General features: G+C 43.7%; 1 protein-coding gene across 2 annotated transcripts in view; it reads right to left on the reverse strand.

Moving 5' to 3' along the window:
- psda (pleckstrin and Sec7 domain containing a) overlaps positions 1-16893 on the reverse strand; it is a 73449-nt gene that overhangs the window by 13913 nt on the left and 42643 nt on the right. For both annotated transcript variants that reach the window (XM_074675582.1, XM_074675583.1), the window contains exons 8-12: positions 12246-12443; positions 9530-9610; positions 9123-9235; positions 7448-7506; positions 5473-5562 (exon numbers count right to left, since the gene is read on the reverse strand). In XM_074675582.1, the coding sequence (XP_074531683.1) occupies positions 5473-5562; positions 7448-7506; positions 9123-9235; positions 9530-9610; positions 12246-12443 (541 nt within the window). The remainder of the gene's footprint in view (positions 1-5472; positions 5563-7447; positions 7507-9122; positions 9236-9529; positions 9611-12245; positions 12444-16893) is intronic.

A 16893-nucleotide genomic window follows, 5' to 3' on the forward strand; every position in this document is an offset into this window, starting at 1 on the left:
TACATTATAACTCTCAGTCCAAAGGACGACATCCGTAACTCTACCTCTAAATACAACTTCTGCTGAACAAACACCACGTCGTGATTCCTCGAGCCTGATCCAAAACCTCATCAACGTCTTGGTAAAACAGTGAGAGTGTGTGCTACCTCTGTAAAAAAGGTCAAAGTTCAAACTTTGAGTGACTGAAATGATTTAGTTCTGGTTTCAAAGAGGAGCTGGCTGTCACTTTGCTTTAACATAAGACCAAAAACACACCAGCATCACACACACACACACACACACACACACACACACACACACACACACACACACACACACACACACACACTGTAAACTCTGTGTGCGTGTGTGTTAAGTCAAAGCTGTGAGCTTGATTCACAGACTCACACTCCTGCAGAGAAACAGCTCAGAGATTCAATAAAAAAATCCAAACCACAGATCTGATCTCCTCCTCCTTTCCAAAACGCTGAAGCCTGTTCAGAGCTGTTGATCGCAGCCTCCTGCTGCGGAGGAGGACGAGGAGGAGAAGGAGGAGGAGGAGAGGAGGAGTGGCGGGGGTGGAGGAGAATCCCTGGACTGCAAATAAAGCTGAGTGACGGTGGAGGTGCACCAGCAGCAGCAGCAGCAGCTCCACCTTTCATCCAAAACATTCACCATAACAGAGAGCGAGAAAAGACGGAGGTGGGGCGAGCGAGCACGCCCACACATGCAGACAGAGAGAGAGAGAGAGAGGAACCCAGAGGTGACGTCAGCTTCCTCCTCAGACACCACAGCCAGCCTTGGCAGGAGATGGATGGGGGGTGGAGGGGGGATGGAGGGGTGCAGGGAGCCAAAGGGGATGGAGGTGGAGGAAAAGAGGGGGGCAGGGGCTGATGTGGAGGAGAGAAAAGAGGAGCGCTTCTCCTGTTGCACTGTGATAAAAGAGAGAAAAAAGGAGAGGATCCCTCCATCCTCCTCAGGTGGTGCTCCCTGCGTCCTCCAACCTCTCACACATTCTTCTTCTACTTCTTCTTCTTCTTCTTCTTCTACTTCTTCTTCTCCTTTTTCTTCTACTTCTCCTCTGCTCTGATGCTTGTTGTCTTGGTCCTGCAGGAGAATCTCTCTGTCAGGAGAGCTCACTCCTCCTCCTCCTCTTCTTCTTCTCCTCCTCTCTGCTCAGTCTGAACAGTTGAGGAGTGTTGCTCACTCGCCCTCCCTTCTTGCTCTTCTGTCTCTCTCTTTTTTCCCTCGCTCTCTTAATGCGCATTTTCTCCTGCAGCAGCAGCCAATGAGAAAGCAAGGATAGGAGCAAAAGCCCGCCCCCTTTTCTGGTTGGAGCTGTCCGTCAAAAAGGCCTCGCAGAGCTGAATTTAAATGCAGCTGAAAAACTAAGAATGACTGGAAAGGTTCAAAACACACACAGGCTCTGTGCTCTGATAGGGATACACACACCTGCACAGCATACACTGTCAACGTGTGTGTGTGTGTGTGTGTGTGTGTGTGTGTGTGTGTGTGTGTGTGTGTGTGTGTGTGTGTGTGTGCGCGTGCGTGTGTGTGGGTGGGTGTGTGTGTGTGTGTGTGCGTGCGTGTGCGTGTGTGTGTGTGTGTGTGTGTGTGTGTGTGTGTGTGTGTGTGTGTGTGTAAACTGTGGGTTTGTTCCGCAAGTGTATTGACGACAAAGAGCTGGACATAACGATATGTTTTCATGTTGTGAAACATCTGCTCCTTCTAAAGGTTCTGTCAGCACCACCTAACACGTCACCCTAGCCCCTGGACCCTTCTCTTACAGAGCCATGCTGTGGCAGTCCTGCAGAATCTGGTTTGTGGTGGTCTCTCTGAAATCTATAGAAGGATTATCAGTCTGCGTCATCATAAAGATGCACACGCATTTTGAGCACAGAAGCAGCGTTCCACTTATTCAGACATTATCCTTTTTTAAACACTAAATTCAACCTGTCAGCAGCATCAAAATGTTCGGTTGTTCTGTGGTGAGCTGTCAGAAACAATACCATACAACAGAGGCAACGTTCGTCAAGTTTGGACAGTTACAGAGCAACCGGTGTTTTGGAGTTAAAAGCGACCATGCTAACTGACTCTAAGCTGAAGGTATCAGTGATTAAAGTCTGAGAGTCCCCAGTTAACAGGGTCACATTTTTTAATGAAACACCAGCAACGTCTGCAGGGGTGCAAGTAAATGTGCCATCTTTATCCAACCTCAGTTAAGCAGGTTTGACCACAAACAAGCAACATTAACTGCTGATATCAAAATACAGATTTGACTTTGCTTATTTAATGAAAAGGTTGGTTTGGGGCTGAGGTTCTGACCAAACATGGACTCAGTATAGTAAGGAAACAAAGAGTGAAGCTATAAATGATGATTAACAGAAACAGATTTTAGGATCAAAGTAAAATTATGTATTATTATGAAATGATAATATATATGATATAGTCTATTAACCCTGAAAACTCAACCATTAACATTCTGATTTGGTGCAGTTCTCTGGACGTAGTTTCTGGTTCTTTCATTATGAACCGGTCTCAGACTCAGCAGTCTGTGTGCCCTTTTTGGTCTGGGAGGGTTTCTGATTTATTGACACATGTTCACGTCCTGGTCTGTCACAGTCTGGTAAGTGTCCACGGATAATGCAGTCATGAGCCACTAAAACGTCTGTCCACCTAATATCTGTCCACTTGCTGATCTCTTCTGTCCACTCACTGCTATTTCACAAACCTGGAGCCGTGCACCATCAAAGTGATGATATGAAGTTAAAAAAATGTGTTTTTTGGAGGTTAACTCCCTCACATCGGCTAACAAACCATAATACTCCACAGTGCTTCTGCACTCAAGTTGCGCACACATCCGCTGTTGCTGATAAACAAATAATCCCTCAGTAAGGTCTCCCTATTAGAGGCAGAGTGTGTTGATCCTGAAACCTGTAGACAGGGGTGTGCACTGACATTTCGAAGGGCAGGGGCAAAAAGAAAAAACATCTTACTGTGTTTTGGCCCCAGAGGGCACTTCAGCATGTGTTTTAGCCATAAAGGGGGGCAACCTCCTCCTTTCACGGTGTCCCCGAGGTATCTTGTGGGGCGTTCTCCATGAATATGGAGTCGATGGCCTGTTGTTACGGGCCGTTCAGTCTCTGAATTTTTGGAGTGAGAGCTTGGTCCATATTGCCAACAGTAAGTCAAACTCGTCCCCAGTCAGGGTTGGACTTTGCCCGGGCCCTTTGTCACCGATTCTGTTCATTACTTTTATGCTCAGGATTTTTTAGGGGCAGTCAAGTGGCGAAGGGAGTCAGGTTTGGGGGTCTCAGGATCCTATCTCTGCTTTTTGTAGATGATGTGGTCCTGTTGGCCTCATCGAACACTGACCTCCAGCTCGCACTGGGGGGGGGGGTTTGCAGCTGGGATGAAGATCAGCACCTCTAAGTCTGAGGCCATGGTTCTCAGTCTGAAAAGGGTGGACTGCCCACTCCAGGCTGGGACAGAGTCTTTGCCCCAAGTGGAGGAGTTCAAGTATCTCAGGGTCTTGTTCATGAGTGAAGGGAAAATGGAGCGAGAGATTGACAGAAAGATTGGGGAGGCGTTGGCAGTGATCTGGACAGCGGTGTGTTGTGGTGAAGAGAGGGCTGAGCCACAAGGCAAGGCTCTCAATTTACCAGTCAATCTACAGTCCAACCCTCACCTATAACCACGAGCTGTGGGTCGTGACTGAAAGAACAAGATCGCGGGTACAAGCGGCTGAAATGAGTGTCCTCTGTAAGGTGTCTGGGCTCAGCCTTGGGGATAGGGTTCGTAGCTCGGACATCCGGGAGAGGAAGGGCTCTCCAAAGGGGCTGGTGGAAGTGGTGGGGACAGTGGCCACTGGTCCTCGCTGATGACAATGCTGCCAGGACCCGGATTAGCGGTAGAAGATGAGATTTTTAACCCTGGACTAAACATTGTACACAATTTGGATAGGGTGAATGTAAGGATAAATGTTTCGATTCAAATGTTTGGATTTTTGATCTAAACGGTGATCAAAGTTCCCCTTTCAGGTGTCGTACAGCCATAGATTTCTCCTCCTCTGCCCTGTGCTCTGTTGTTACTGAGTGACAGACACATGGTTGCTCTTCAGCTTTGACGCTCGCAGGTTTTCTTTCCACCACAGAGCAAGCGAGATGTGACTGTACCCATTAGGCTGTTGTCTCCTGGATGCTCCCTCATTTACCACATTAGCGCCATCACATGGAGTCATTAAGAAGCAACAGACAAGCATTCATCTATAGTTTACTTCTGTCGTCCCAGCCCTGCTCTTATGTGAGAACGAGGTTAAAACAGACAATACTGAGACCGTGCTGATGGAATATCTCAGTCTTTGACCAAAGATAGAAAGGTCCTGTGTGAGGAGTGTTTCCCTGTAACACACTTCATACTGATGTCTCTCTAAGGTCGCTCTCTAAGGAGCATCAGAGAGAAGACTGTTCATCTCTGCTTCATCATTTGAACACCTGACAGCCCTGATGGAGCTGGCTCCATCAAGCGATCCCCTGTGTGTGGGAAGGAGGGGCCCATGTGGATCCAATATTAATGTTTGATCTGACCTGAAGTTAAATGTGTGTAAGGCATCAACAAAGAACCACCTGAAGCTCTGGACTGCCTTCAAATCCTCCTCACATGAGTCTGGGTTTACTGTCAGTGACACTCCAGACCACCTCCTCGGGCAGAGGGGTCAGACTCAGAGTGGAACATCTGGCCTGAAGCAGCTGAACCTCATGTTTCAGTGGTTCCTCTGGGAGCAGGACCAAGACTCAGATACTGAGTGCAAGTCACGTTTTCACCTCTCAGCGCTTTACAGTCACTACATCTCTGCTCCATCACTGCCCACACATTCACTGCTCCAACATCAGGCTAGAGGCAGGCTAAAGGCAAGCCACACACACACACACTATCACACACATTAATAGAAAGCAATGGTGATGGTGGTGATGATGATGATAGAGGTGAAAAGGTGACAGAGAATCATGGATACCACTCAGAGGTTGGGATGGAAAAAAACAGGGATGGAGACAAAGACTGGCAAAGGGACTGACACACAGACAAACATGGACACACACAGCACAATAACAGAGTACAACAACACACACCAGACCAGCCTAGAGGCTTTGAAAAAGAAACTCAAGTACAGCCTCTACTTTTTCTTTTTGCTCCGATAATAAAAAAGCCAAGAATCCCTGAGAGACAGCTCTTTAGACAATGTGTGAGTGTGTGTGTGTGTGTGTGTGTGTGTGTGTGTGTGAGTGTGTGTGTGTGTGTGTGTGAGTGTGTGTGAGTGTGAGTGTGAGTGTGAGTGTGTGCGTGTGCGTGTGCGTGTGCGTGCGCGTGCGAGTGTATGTGTGTGTGTGTGTGTGTGTGTGTGTGTGTGTGCGTGTGCGCGTGCGTGTGTGTGTGTGTGTGTGTGTGTGTGTGTGTGTGTGTGTGTGTGTGTGTGTGTGTGTGAGTCAGTCTTACCTTCAGCAGGTCTTTGGGGAAGTCTTTTCCATTATTGAGACCCTCTAAATTGGAGATGAACTGACTGCAGGACATCCGCTTTCCAATGTTCTACAGGTACACACATAGACACACACACACATAGACACACAGACAAACAAAGATTTTTGTGGGTATGACGTCATAGGGGAATGTCATTGCTGATTGGCTGCCGCGGCACAGCCTCACGCGAATTTGCACAGACGCCCCAAACGCGTCAATGCTCCAAACGGGCCGAACGTGTCTAAGGGCGAATTGGCATCCAAACATTGACTTTGCATGTAATCTGGACGGTGTGGCCACACCATTAGTGATGTCATTCTTAGAAAAATCTTAGGATTCCTCAGATTCTAAGATTTTCCAAGAACTTTAACTAGGTAAGATAAAGTTATTCACAAAGCATCTTAAGCCTTAAGAGAGCTCCTAAGGTGAAAAACTGTGAGGAGGAGGGAGGAGGACTGTTAAGAAACCTAAGAGTTAACACTGATACTGGTGTCAGACTTTCCCAACACAATAAGCACAGTTTCCACAGACAGAGACAGCTGTTTATCTGCTAATCTACCCCCTGAACAGTCCGGTTTATGAGCAGATGAAACTATAATATTTATACAGTTAATAATATAAAAGAAATCGATATACCCTTAGTGGTAGCCCACAAACTGTTTGAGAGCAACTTGGTGCTGTAATCTCTGCTCTCGCTTGGGATTGCAGCACGCTCCAACGCGTCTCACACTCACGAGGAATGTGCATGCGAGGAGAGGGAGCAACGCATTGATGTGTTGGGCGATGAACTCCCAAGTCCTCCTCTTCACTTGTGCTGTGATTGAAACCCTACTTCCCTCTCAGTACCCTTTGATTCTCCTCCATGAGCCGTGCCAACAGCAGGCTCCACTGTCTAATTCTTTTTTTTATCCATGTGGTTCGTTGTTTTGGTCGTTCTAACAAATCAAACCGCTTTTTAAAAGGACGCCAGCGATCACAGGAAGTACTGACAGCTGAGTCTGTGTCCACCATAAAGACCAAACACATTGAGTAGTAACATGACCAGCATGGGCAGTAAACTGATTGGATATAATCAGTGTGTGAATGAGGAGCATTCAAATATTTTAAAGCTGTGTCACTCTTAATGTAATTCAGCTGAGTTTCATCAGCATGATATACAATTAGTGTCACAATGACACATTTCTGAGTAAGGTCTGAGTTCTGTGATCCATTGGTTTAACTCTCCATTCATTATCAGGAGCATGGAACTAGGGCTGCACAATATGGCCAAAATCAATATCTCCATATTTTGAGGCTTTATCTCGAAAAAAGGAGAAATTTTAATCAAGGAAGTTTAGAAATTGAGTGTTTGAAATTTAAAAAAGGAAGGAGAAGGAAAGAAAAAAAAAGATGCAAACCGATTGGATGATTGTGGGGATAAGGGGTTTTGGAGAGCAACTGTGTTTTGTGACTTGTGGTATTAATGTTGTAATTGTGTTGTCAGGGGCTGGAAATGCATAAGCTTTGTCTCTCTGTAGCCCCTTTTCAAACCATAAATGTTTTTGTGTTGGCGTAGTTTTTTCTGTTGGCTTTATGGTTGTAAGGTGTCCTGCAATTGTTCTCATGTTATGTTATTTTTCTTGATATGAGAAATAATTTGTTTGGTTTGAAATAAATATCTAATCTAACCTAATCCAATCAGCAGCTACAGGGAAAGAGCCCTGTTTTAGTCCTCTACCTGTTTCTGACATTGTTTCTTTTTTTTGTTATATTTCTGACTGCACACATTCACACACCTGCTCTGTCCTCTCCTCCAGAGCCAGGATGACTAAGGTCAGGGAGGAGCTGAACCATAGACAAAGACACCACCACCAACACCACCACCATCACCACCACCACCACCACCACCACCACCACCACCAACAACAACAACAACAACAACAACAACATGGCATCAGGCAGGCACAAGACTTACATTTCCATGGAGATCTGTGTTCAGCAGCATGACAGCGCAGGTCAGTGTGTGGACACTGTCTGAGAGAGACAGGAAAAAGACAGACAGGTTAGAGACAGACAGGTTAGAGACAGACAGGTTAGAGACAGACAGGTTAGAGACAGACAGGTTAGACACAGACAGGTTAGAGACAGACAGGTTAGACACAGACAGGTTACAGACAGACAGGTTAGAGACAGACAGGTTAGAGACAGACAGGTTAGACAAAGACAGGTTAGACACAGACAGGTTAGAGACAGGCAGGTTAGACACAGACAGGTTACAGACAGACAGGTTAGAGACAGACAGGTTAGACACAGACAGGTTAGAGACAGACAGGTTAGAGACAGACAGGTTAGAGACAGACAGGTTAGAGACAGACAGCTTAGAGACAGACAGGTTAGAGACAGACAGGTTAGACACAGACAGGTTAGAGACAGACAGGTTAGAGACAGACAGGTTAGAGACAGACAGGTTAGACAAAGACAGGTTAGAGACAGACAGGTTAGACAAAGACAGGTTACAGACAGACAGGTTAGAGACAGACAGGTTAGAGACAGACAGGTTAGAGTCAGTGAGAAGAGACTGACTATGACGAGGGTTAGAGAAGGTAAGACACAGAAAGATTAGACAGAGAGGTTAGAGACAGGACAGATTGGTTAGAGACAGTAAGGTTAGAGACAGACAGAAAGGTTAGAGACAGACAGGTTAGACACAGGACAGATAAAACGGACAGGTTAGACACAGGACAGATAAGACAGACAGGTTAGAGACAGTAAGGTTAGACACAGACAGGTTAGACACAGGACAGATTAGACAAACAGTTAAGAGACAGTAAGGTTAGAGACAGACAGAAAAGTTAGAGTCAGACAGGTTAGAGACAGTAAGCTGAGAGACAGACAGAAAAGTTAGAGTCAGACAGGTTAGAGACAGGACGGATAAGACAGACAGGTAAGAGACAGTGAGGTTAGAGACAGACAGAAAAGTTAGAGTCAAACAGGTAAGAGACAGTGAGGTTAGAGACAGACAAACAGGTTAGGGACAGACAAGCTTAAGTCAGACAGGTTTGAGACAGACAGGTTAGAGACAGACAAGCTTAAGTCAGACAGGTTTGAGATGAGAAGCTAAGACACAGAGAGATTAGACAGAGAGGTTAGAGAAAGACAGAAAGGTTAGAGACAGACAGGTTAGACATAGGACAGATTAGACAGACAGGCAAGAGACAGTAAGGTTAGAGACAGACAGAAAAGTTAGAGTTAGACAGGTAAGAGACAGTAAGGTTAGAGACAGACAGAAAAGTTAGAGACAGACAGGTTAAACACAGGGCAGATTAGACAGACAGGTTAGAGACAGTAAGGTTAGAGACAGACAGAATGGTTAGAGACACACAGGTTAGACAGACAGGTTAGAGACAAACAGAAAGGTTAGAGACAGACAGTTCATACACAGAAAGGTTAGATGCAGAACATTCACAAAGGGCTAAGTGTGCGTCAGACAGGTGAAGGACAGACAGGTAAGAAAAAAGAGACAGACAGATAAAAAGAAAGGAGACAGACAGGTAAACCCACTGGTTGAAGGATAGGCTTGCTGATATACTGTGTGTGTACTGACAGGTGAACAGACAGACAGGCTGTCAGACAGGTGTGTGGACAGGTACCTTCAGTTGTCTCTCTCTCGGGGTTACACTGTCTGTATCTCCTGGAGAACTGAGCCAGGACTCTCTCCCTCTCCTGAGTCTCTCCCACCAGAGCAAACTTCCCCAGAAACATCCTGAAAACACACACACACACACACACACACACACACACACACACACACACACACACACACACACACACACACACACACACACACACACACACACACACACACACACACACACACACCTGTTCATCAGCTGACTCTCAGAGGGACCTGAGATTGGATGGTATAAAAGCATCCTGGGAACTGAAGTTCTCCTTTCTTCATGGGGAGTGTTATTAAGTCTGTGATGGTATAGCCAATCAGAGTTAAACAGGTTCAGTGTCAATGCATACACAGGTAGAAACACCTGAGGTGACTCACCTGAGCGCCTGATCGATGGTCAGACCAGAGAGGTTAAAGTTACTGAGATACTCCTCCGCCACCATCTGACTGAACTCATTACTGGAGACAGAGACAGAGACAGGGAGAACTTGTTATGTGTTCACCTCTGACACAGCAGTGGCCCTGCAGGGCTGTAGCCTGTACATAGTTGTGCTGATGTTTGATGCACTCTCCATCTGAGGAGGCTTAACTACAGTAGCTGGATCATCTGCAGACCTTCTGTCAGATCCGGGCCCTGACACTTAATCTGGAGTCATCTAGAATGATGGTATCCCAGAAACAACCCAGGGGTCAGGGAGACCACATCAGGTTTCTACTGGACTCCACTGACAGAGCACACACACGATGAGCAGGGCTCTCTGTGCTTCAAAGGGATCTCCTCCTATTACATTCATTGGTGTGCCACTGAGCCCATCCTACTGAATGGAAGGAGGTGTGATCTATAACTCTTTGAAAGCTGGTACCAACACTGTTGATATTGAGTTTCTTCTAGCTGTAGTCATATTGGGGTAATGTAGATAAGTTTAAATAAAACAGCTTTGATTAAAACTTGATGTGAACTTGTTTCTAGGTTAAAGCAGGATGACGTAAAAGTGAGCAGCTGATTATAAAAAGGGGGAATCTGACAAGATGAGCTGCACCCCTGCATGAAGCAGAGGATTCTGTTTCTAATAACATTCCCTCGTTTAAAACTCATTGGCTGCCATTGACGTCCATAGATGTCAATTATGTTTTTCAGCAAGGGGAGGTGGGGTCTGACAGAGCTTGTCAATTGATATCAGGTTTGTAAACCACTGTAGCGCTCTTTGGATGAGAGATCAGGATTGATCTGAGAAAAAGATGAAAGATGAAAGAGACATGGTAAGGTGATGCAAGTTAGGACAGTTAGGCAGCTCACACTGGAACTGAGGATGTTCCACAGCAGTTTGGAGAGAAAGAGTATTGCATTTGGAGAAAAGATGATGGAGATCATAAGCGCTTTTATTTTTAAGTTTTTTTTTTTGTTCTTTTGATCAAAAGCAGGAAGAGAGGCATGGAAGAGGAGAGTCTACTCTTCTTTTGGTAGTTTGGGTGTTTACATAGTCATTTAAACCAATATTTTGTGGGTCTTTAACACTAGAAGTCCCATGGTTTTCTTACCCCTGCTGCCATGCCCAGAGGACAGCCAAAAGGCTGCTCAGAATGTACAACTGAACGGCCTTCAATTAGCCACCATTGTTTTGCAAATGCAGCCCTTACCTGACAGATTGGCAGTCCACAGATGTGATACATGATCAGGGGGGAGGGGGTGTGCCTGAAAAGAGCCTGAAAGCTTCCAACATCTACTGAAACTTTTTGCATGGGCTGTTAGAGTGTGAGGCAAGTGTAGCTGTAAATATCTCTGATATAATTAGAAAAAATATTTCTTCCATAACCCGTATTAGAGTTCCCCTGTCCAAAACAGCTGTTGACTGTTTAGTTTAAGTTTACTATATTTATTTTGAAGTTTTTTTTTTATAGCTATACTATCTCTATATTCTTCTTGATAGAACTTTGTTTATGTGTGTGCAGTCTTTTGTGCGACTGTGAACATTGTAAGCTGCTAAAAGAAACTTAAACTGAACTGACTGCCTCTGTCACAAGCTCCCGTCAGGTCCACTGTTTGCATGGCTGCTATTTTTTTTAACAATATATCTGCTTGTATAACTATTGGTTCACATTTCACAAATGCACACACACACACACACACACACACAAACACACACACACACTGGTGCCACCCAGAGATCTAACTTTGAAGACATGCATATTAAAAGAAAAAGATCCAGTGTTTTTTTCACTATAATAGAGTGTTGAGTCTCAAGCATGCAAAGTTGACATGGGGTGCTTTGAGTAGCCTGGAAGTCTATCTTCATCTACCCATATTTGACATTTACTCCTGAGAAACACAGAAAATCCTGGTAAAAACAATAGAATAAGAAAAGAAAAAGTTACAAAGATGGGTGGAAAATGTAAAAGCAGGCCAACTGGATGTAATGTGGAAGGGTGGGTGTGGCTGTGACCGATGGCTAAACTAGGGACCCGAGGTGGATAAAAAGCTCACTCACGGCCCATGATAGTTCATTTACTCAACCTGTGCATCAGCAATAACTCTCAGCAAGAAATAAAAATCATAAACTGTGTTGACCTCATACTGAGAAGGGAGGGGAAAATAACTTTTGTGTCGTGATCACAAAAGTGGACTAATTATAGCTTGTTGAACATAAAATGAAATCATTAACATTTTATACTAGTTCTACACCTCTACCTCTCTCTCATAACATTACAACACATTGGTTTATTCAGGTAAAGGCATAGCAACATCTTTTCCTTTTTCAGTAGTTCAGGAGAAAGTAATTGCCTCATTTACAAAACAATGGTGATCAGATGGCTGTTCACACCTAAAGTAGTCATGATGATTCCAGACTAATCCAGCCACTTGGCTGCCCCTTGGGCATGGAAGGTAGAAAAGCCAAATGGCTGGGCTGTGGGACTTCTAGTGTTGAAGATCCGCCAGAATGCTCTGACATGGCTGGCAGCCAATGACTTAATATTTACAGGTTAATAATAAATATTTCACTTTGAAACAAATCTGTTATTTTCTAGCAGGACGACCCCCAAAAGACAGACAGACTGACACAGACACAGACACAGATACACACACATACACACTGACTTCTTGCCAAGGTGTCGAGCCACATCAGACTTTCTGAAGCCATCCAGGTTGTAGAGCCGTTTGGCAAGTCGTTTGGCTGCCTGCAGGTCAGGCTTTGTGCCGTTAGCCAGTGCTTCATCACTGCCACCAAGCGCCAGACGCTCGGCCACGTCGGCCTGTGGGTACAGCAGCTCAGGTGGACGGTTCACTGAGCGCTCCCTGAAAATACACACACACACACACACACACACACACAGACACACACACACACACACACACACACACACACACACACACACACACACACACACACACACACACACACACACACACAGCTTTTATTCACAAAGGTCAGGACTTTGAAGTGCTTTCATTCTCCGATAAGGAACAGCAGTATCAGGGTTTCTAGTTTCTGTTGCTTTGATTCTTTGATGAGGACATGACATCAAAAAGAAAAAAACAGTTTGCATGCTAAAATGTTTTTACATTGTCACAAAACAGAAACCTGCAACTTCAACAGTTTATCAAAGAAATACATAAAGACACAGCGGAGCTAACAGCAAAACTAACTGCAAAGCTATTAGCAACCTAACAGCAAAGCTTCAGGTAGAGCTAACAGCAGAGCTAAAAGTGGAGGTAACAGCAAAACTGCCAGTAGAGCTAGTAGAAAAGCCATAAGCCAAGCTAAGAGCAAAACTTACAGTAAAGCTAAAAGCTGAGCTAAAACATGACCTAATAGTCAAGTTAACAGCAGAGCTAGAAATAGAGCTAACAGCAAGGCTAAAAGCAAATCTAACAACAGAACCACCAGCAGAGCTAACAGTAGTAACGGTAACAGTAGAGCTAACAGCAGAGCTAATAGTAGAGCTAACAGCAGAGCTCAAAGTAGAGCTAACAGTAGAACTTACAACAGAGCTAATAATGGAGCTAACAGCAGAGCTCAAAGTAGAGCTAACAGCAGAGATTACAGCAGAGCTAATAGCAGAGCTAACAGCAGAGCAAATAGTAGAGCTAACAGCAGAGCTCAAAGTAGAGCTAACAGCAGAGCTCAAAGTAGAGCTAATAGCAGAGCTAATAGCAGAGCTAACAGCAGAGCTCGAAGTAGAGCTAACAGCAGAGCTCAAAGTAGAGCTAACAGCAGAGCTCAAAGTAGAGCTAATAGCAGAGCTAATAGCAGAACTAACAGCAGAGCTAACAGTAGAGCTAACAGAAGGGCTAACAGTAGAGCTAATAGCAGAGCTAATAGCAGAGCTAACAGTAGAGCTTATGGTATAGCTAATAGCAGAGCTAACAGTAGAGCTAACAGTGGAGCTAACAGTGGAGTTCTCCATGTGTGGTATCTGAGCTCTGTCTCTCAGAGATTAGCTACCTGGACTTCTGTAGTCTGGATATGAAAGTGAAGTGAAGAGTTTGGTTTCACACTTGTGTTTTTCTGTTGGTCCCACCCCAGCTGAAATGTGTCTGTGATACTGAATGATGCACACAGTGAAGAAGTAACAGCAGATTCTATAATGTCTATAATGTCTTTTGGTACAACACTGGCTTACTGTTGCTGTGGGTAACATCAGGCTGCTTCACTGACGGGAGGGACGGACTGTTAGAAATAGTCTGAGTGGAGCATCTTACTGAACTGATGATCTTTACATTCAGACACATTGAACAACAACACCTGAGTTTACCTGCGCTCTCAGGTAACCTAAACAAACAGCTGATCCACAGCTGACAGTGTGAGACTGGTGTGAGGCAGTGACAAAATATTTGAATGCCTACACACAAGCTCTGCTAACTGTAAGTAGCATCGGGGCTTAGCATTTCACAGCCCCTGAGTGTGATCTCAGGGAGGTAGAGTTATTGTGCAGAGCAGAGCAGCAAGCGGCGCTGGTGAAATACTTGAGACAAACACTGAAATCAAACAGTTGTTTACTGTCAGAGGTTTAACTGTTTGTTAGTCTGGGGTCATGAAAGTAAGGATGAGGCTGAAACCGCAGAGTGTAACAGTCATTTTTAGTCAGAGGTTTGTCCCTGCTCACCGTCTCACATGTCTCTTTGAAATCCAGCCTGAGAGCTAAGACAAACCTTTTTTATCCACAGAAATGTCAAACTGAGACATTGTCTGCACAGTCATCAGTCAGGCCTTGACTGTTTTGTGTTTCCATGGTAACAGTGCAAACAGGAAGTCCTGGTGGCTAAATGCAGAAAGACTGTAATGATGATTGAGGGTAAGCAAGTCAAACTTGTGTCTACATATGCTGGTGCTTCCTCAGGATGAACTACACGTTTTCTGATCCTTATCAAACCATCAGTCTGAATGTATAAAATGTCTGTTTAGCTGTAATGTTTATTTAATTTCTCCACATGGAGTGATATTTTGGAAGGTTTTCCTCATGAAAAATCTTTAAATTAAAAAAAAAAAAAAAAATCTAAGGTCAACAATACACTGAGAGCACATTGACCACTCTTTGAAGACAAAGGAAAAAAATGTTGTCAACCAAAAACTGCTATAAAAATAGAACTAATTATTATTTTTTTTTCAATTTTTTTTTTCTACTGTTTTTGTTCAATTCTTTCAATCAATGATACTTTGTTTTTTGGCAGTGTCAGATTGTTAATTTACTATCCTTTCAGGTAAACAGAAGACAAAAATTTAGTTTAGTCCCATTATGAATACAATATTTAAAAGCAAACAGTGAAGCGGGGCATGTAGTAACGATGAAGATGAAGATGATGAAGGTGATGATGTCAACTTCTTTTATGCTAAAAGGTAATGAAAATACACATTTCTTTAAATGAATACATTTAACTGTATCTCTCAGTTAAATCAGGTCAAAAGTATGGATGCCTGTAGAGCTTAAGGCTTTTTTTCCTTTTGATGTCATTCTGGTACCAGCATACTAAAGTCAGGATCCCCATGTTGGCATTGCGAGTTTAGCTTCTGAACATTTGCAATATGACAGAAAAAATATCTGATGTTAGCATTCTGAATTTAGCAAGCTAACTTTAACATTCTGATTATAGCATTTTGAAATTAGAGTTAACCCAAAGTAGAGACTTGCTAGCATTCCAGAAGACTGTAAAACTTAGCATGCCATGTCTGTCAGTCTGTCAGCAGTGTTTCTGCTCAATGAGCAGCATCTCCACAGATCAGATCAGTTTCACTGCGCCTGAAATCAATAGATATTTATGATGAAACGCACCGATCTGGTGATGAAATATGTCCCTTCTCCATCTGATGAGCTTCATAACAGACACTATTTCAGCAGCCTTTACAAAAAACACTGAGCATGACGAGGAAATCAAGTCAAATTCGGAATGAGAGTCCAAAACAGAGAAGTAGCGAGGCCACAGCAAGCCCCACTTCTCCTTATTAGGTCAAACTTCCCTTCAGATGATGAGAGCTGATCAGGCTCAGCTATGTGATCCAGGTAAACACCTTTGAAACACAGGCTGAATCCCAGAGTGCATGGACGGTCTGTACAATGCTTACAGGATTAGATTTTAGTGGTGGGGAACTCATTCCAAGCCTATATTTGATTGAATAGAGAAAAGAGTTGAATTTGATGTGAGATGATGTGAGAAACAGAAAAAAATCGCTTTTTGAGAAAAAAAATGCTTAAAAGTGTAAAGTTGTGTTAGGGTTTGTGTCTGTCAAAAAGAAAAATCAACAGTCTCTGAAAAGTGTTCCTCAGGGTAAGCTTTTAAAGAACTAGTGGATTTCGACAGTACATAATATCATAAAAACATTTAGAGAACCTGGAGAAACCTCACCTAAAAATGGACCGAAAAATCCAAAACCAACACTGAATTGTCAAGATTCTCTCACCCTCAAGGAGCGCTGCATTAAAAACTACAAAAGCAATTTCTGAAGAAATTGTGCAGAATGCAGAATGCTGAAGCAGCTTGCGCTGAATTGCTAATGCAGAATGCCTAAGGTGTGTCTGAAAATGGTTGAATGAAGTCCTGAAAAGCTTGTGCTGAAATTCTGAATGCTGAGTGCAGAAATCTGAAAGAGCCTGTCATGAACTCTTGTATGAAAGAAAATGAATGAAAGCATGAATCAATGTAGTGGACAAGTGAATTGTGACGCTTGAATGGCTGAATGAATTCAAAAATTAAAAGAAGGGATTTAAAATTGAAGAAAAAAGTCTAGGAAAATAATGAGCTGACTCAGGGAAATGGAAGTCTGATCTGTAAAATGCTGTTAAAGTGTGATACTTTGTGTTCTGTGTGTATGCTCAATCATGTAAACCTGTCTGCTGAGGCACATCTGAAGCCAGATTTTGCCCTGGTGATCACTGATAGATGAATTCATGCAAACAGCTCCACACCTTTTTTCACTGGCGCTATTGGCTACTTGATTTAAAATGTTGCACTTTTTTTTGATGCATTACCAGTCAACAAGGTATAAAAGTTTACATTTGAATAGAGTTTCTGTACATTCTGAAGCATTGTTTTTACCAAAATAGTGCTAAACATTTGAATATTCTATAGTTTAAATAAATATTTACTTCAGTTTTTCCATCTACTAATTTTTTGCCTTTTACCCAAAACATTACCAGTCTTATCCCACAGTAGGGCATGCAGGTTATTATTTAACAGTGGTGTCGGATCAGTATCGGTATGGACTGATACCCAAAGCCCAGGCATCGGTATCGGTATAGGAACTAGAAAA

The sequence above is a fragment of the Halichoeres trimaculatus genome, unplaced genomic scaffold, assembly GCF_033239565.1.
Source record: "Halichoeres trimaculatus isolate MK-OKI-2021-1 unplaced genomic scaffold, fHalTri1.1 fHalTri1_scaffold_8, whole genome shotgun sequence".
NCBI classification, from domain to species: domain Eukaryota; kingdom Metazoa; phylum Chordata; class Actinopteri; order Labriformes; family Labridae; genus Halichoeres; species Halichoeres trimaculatus.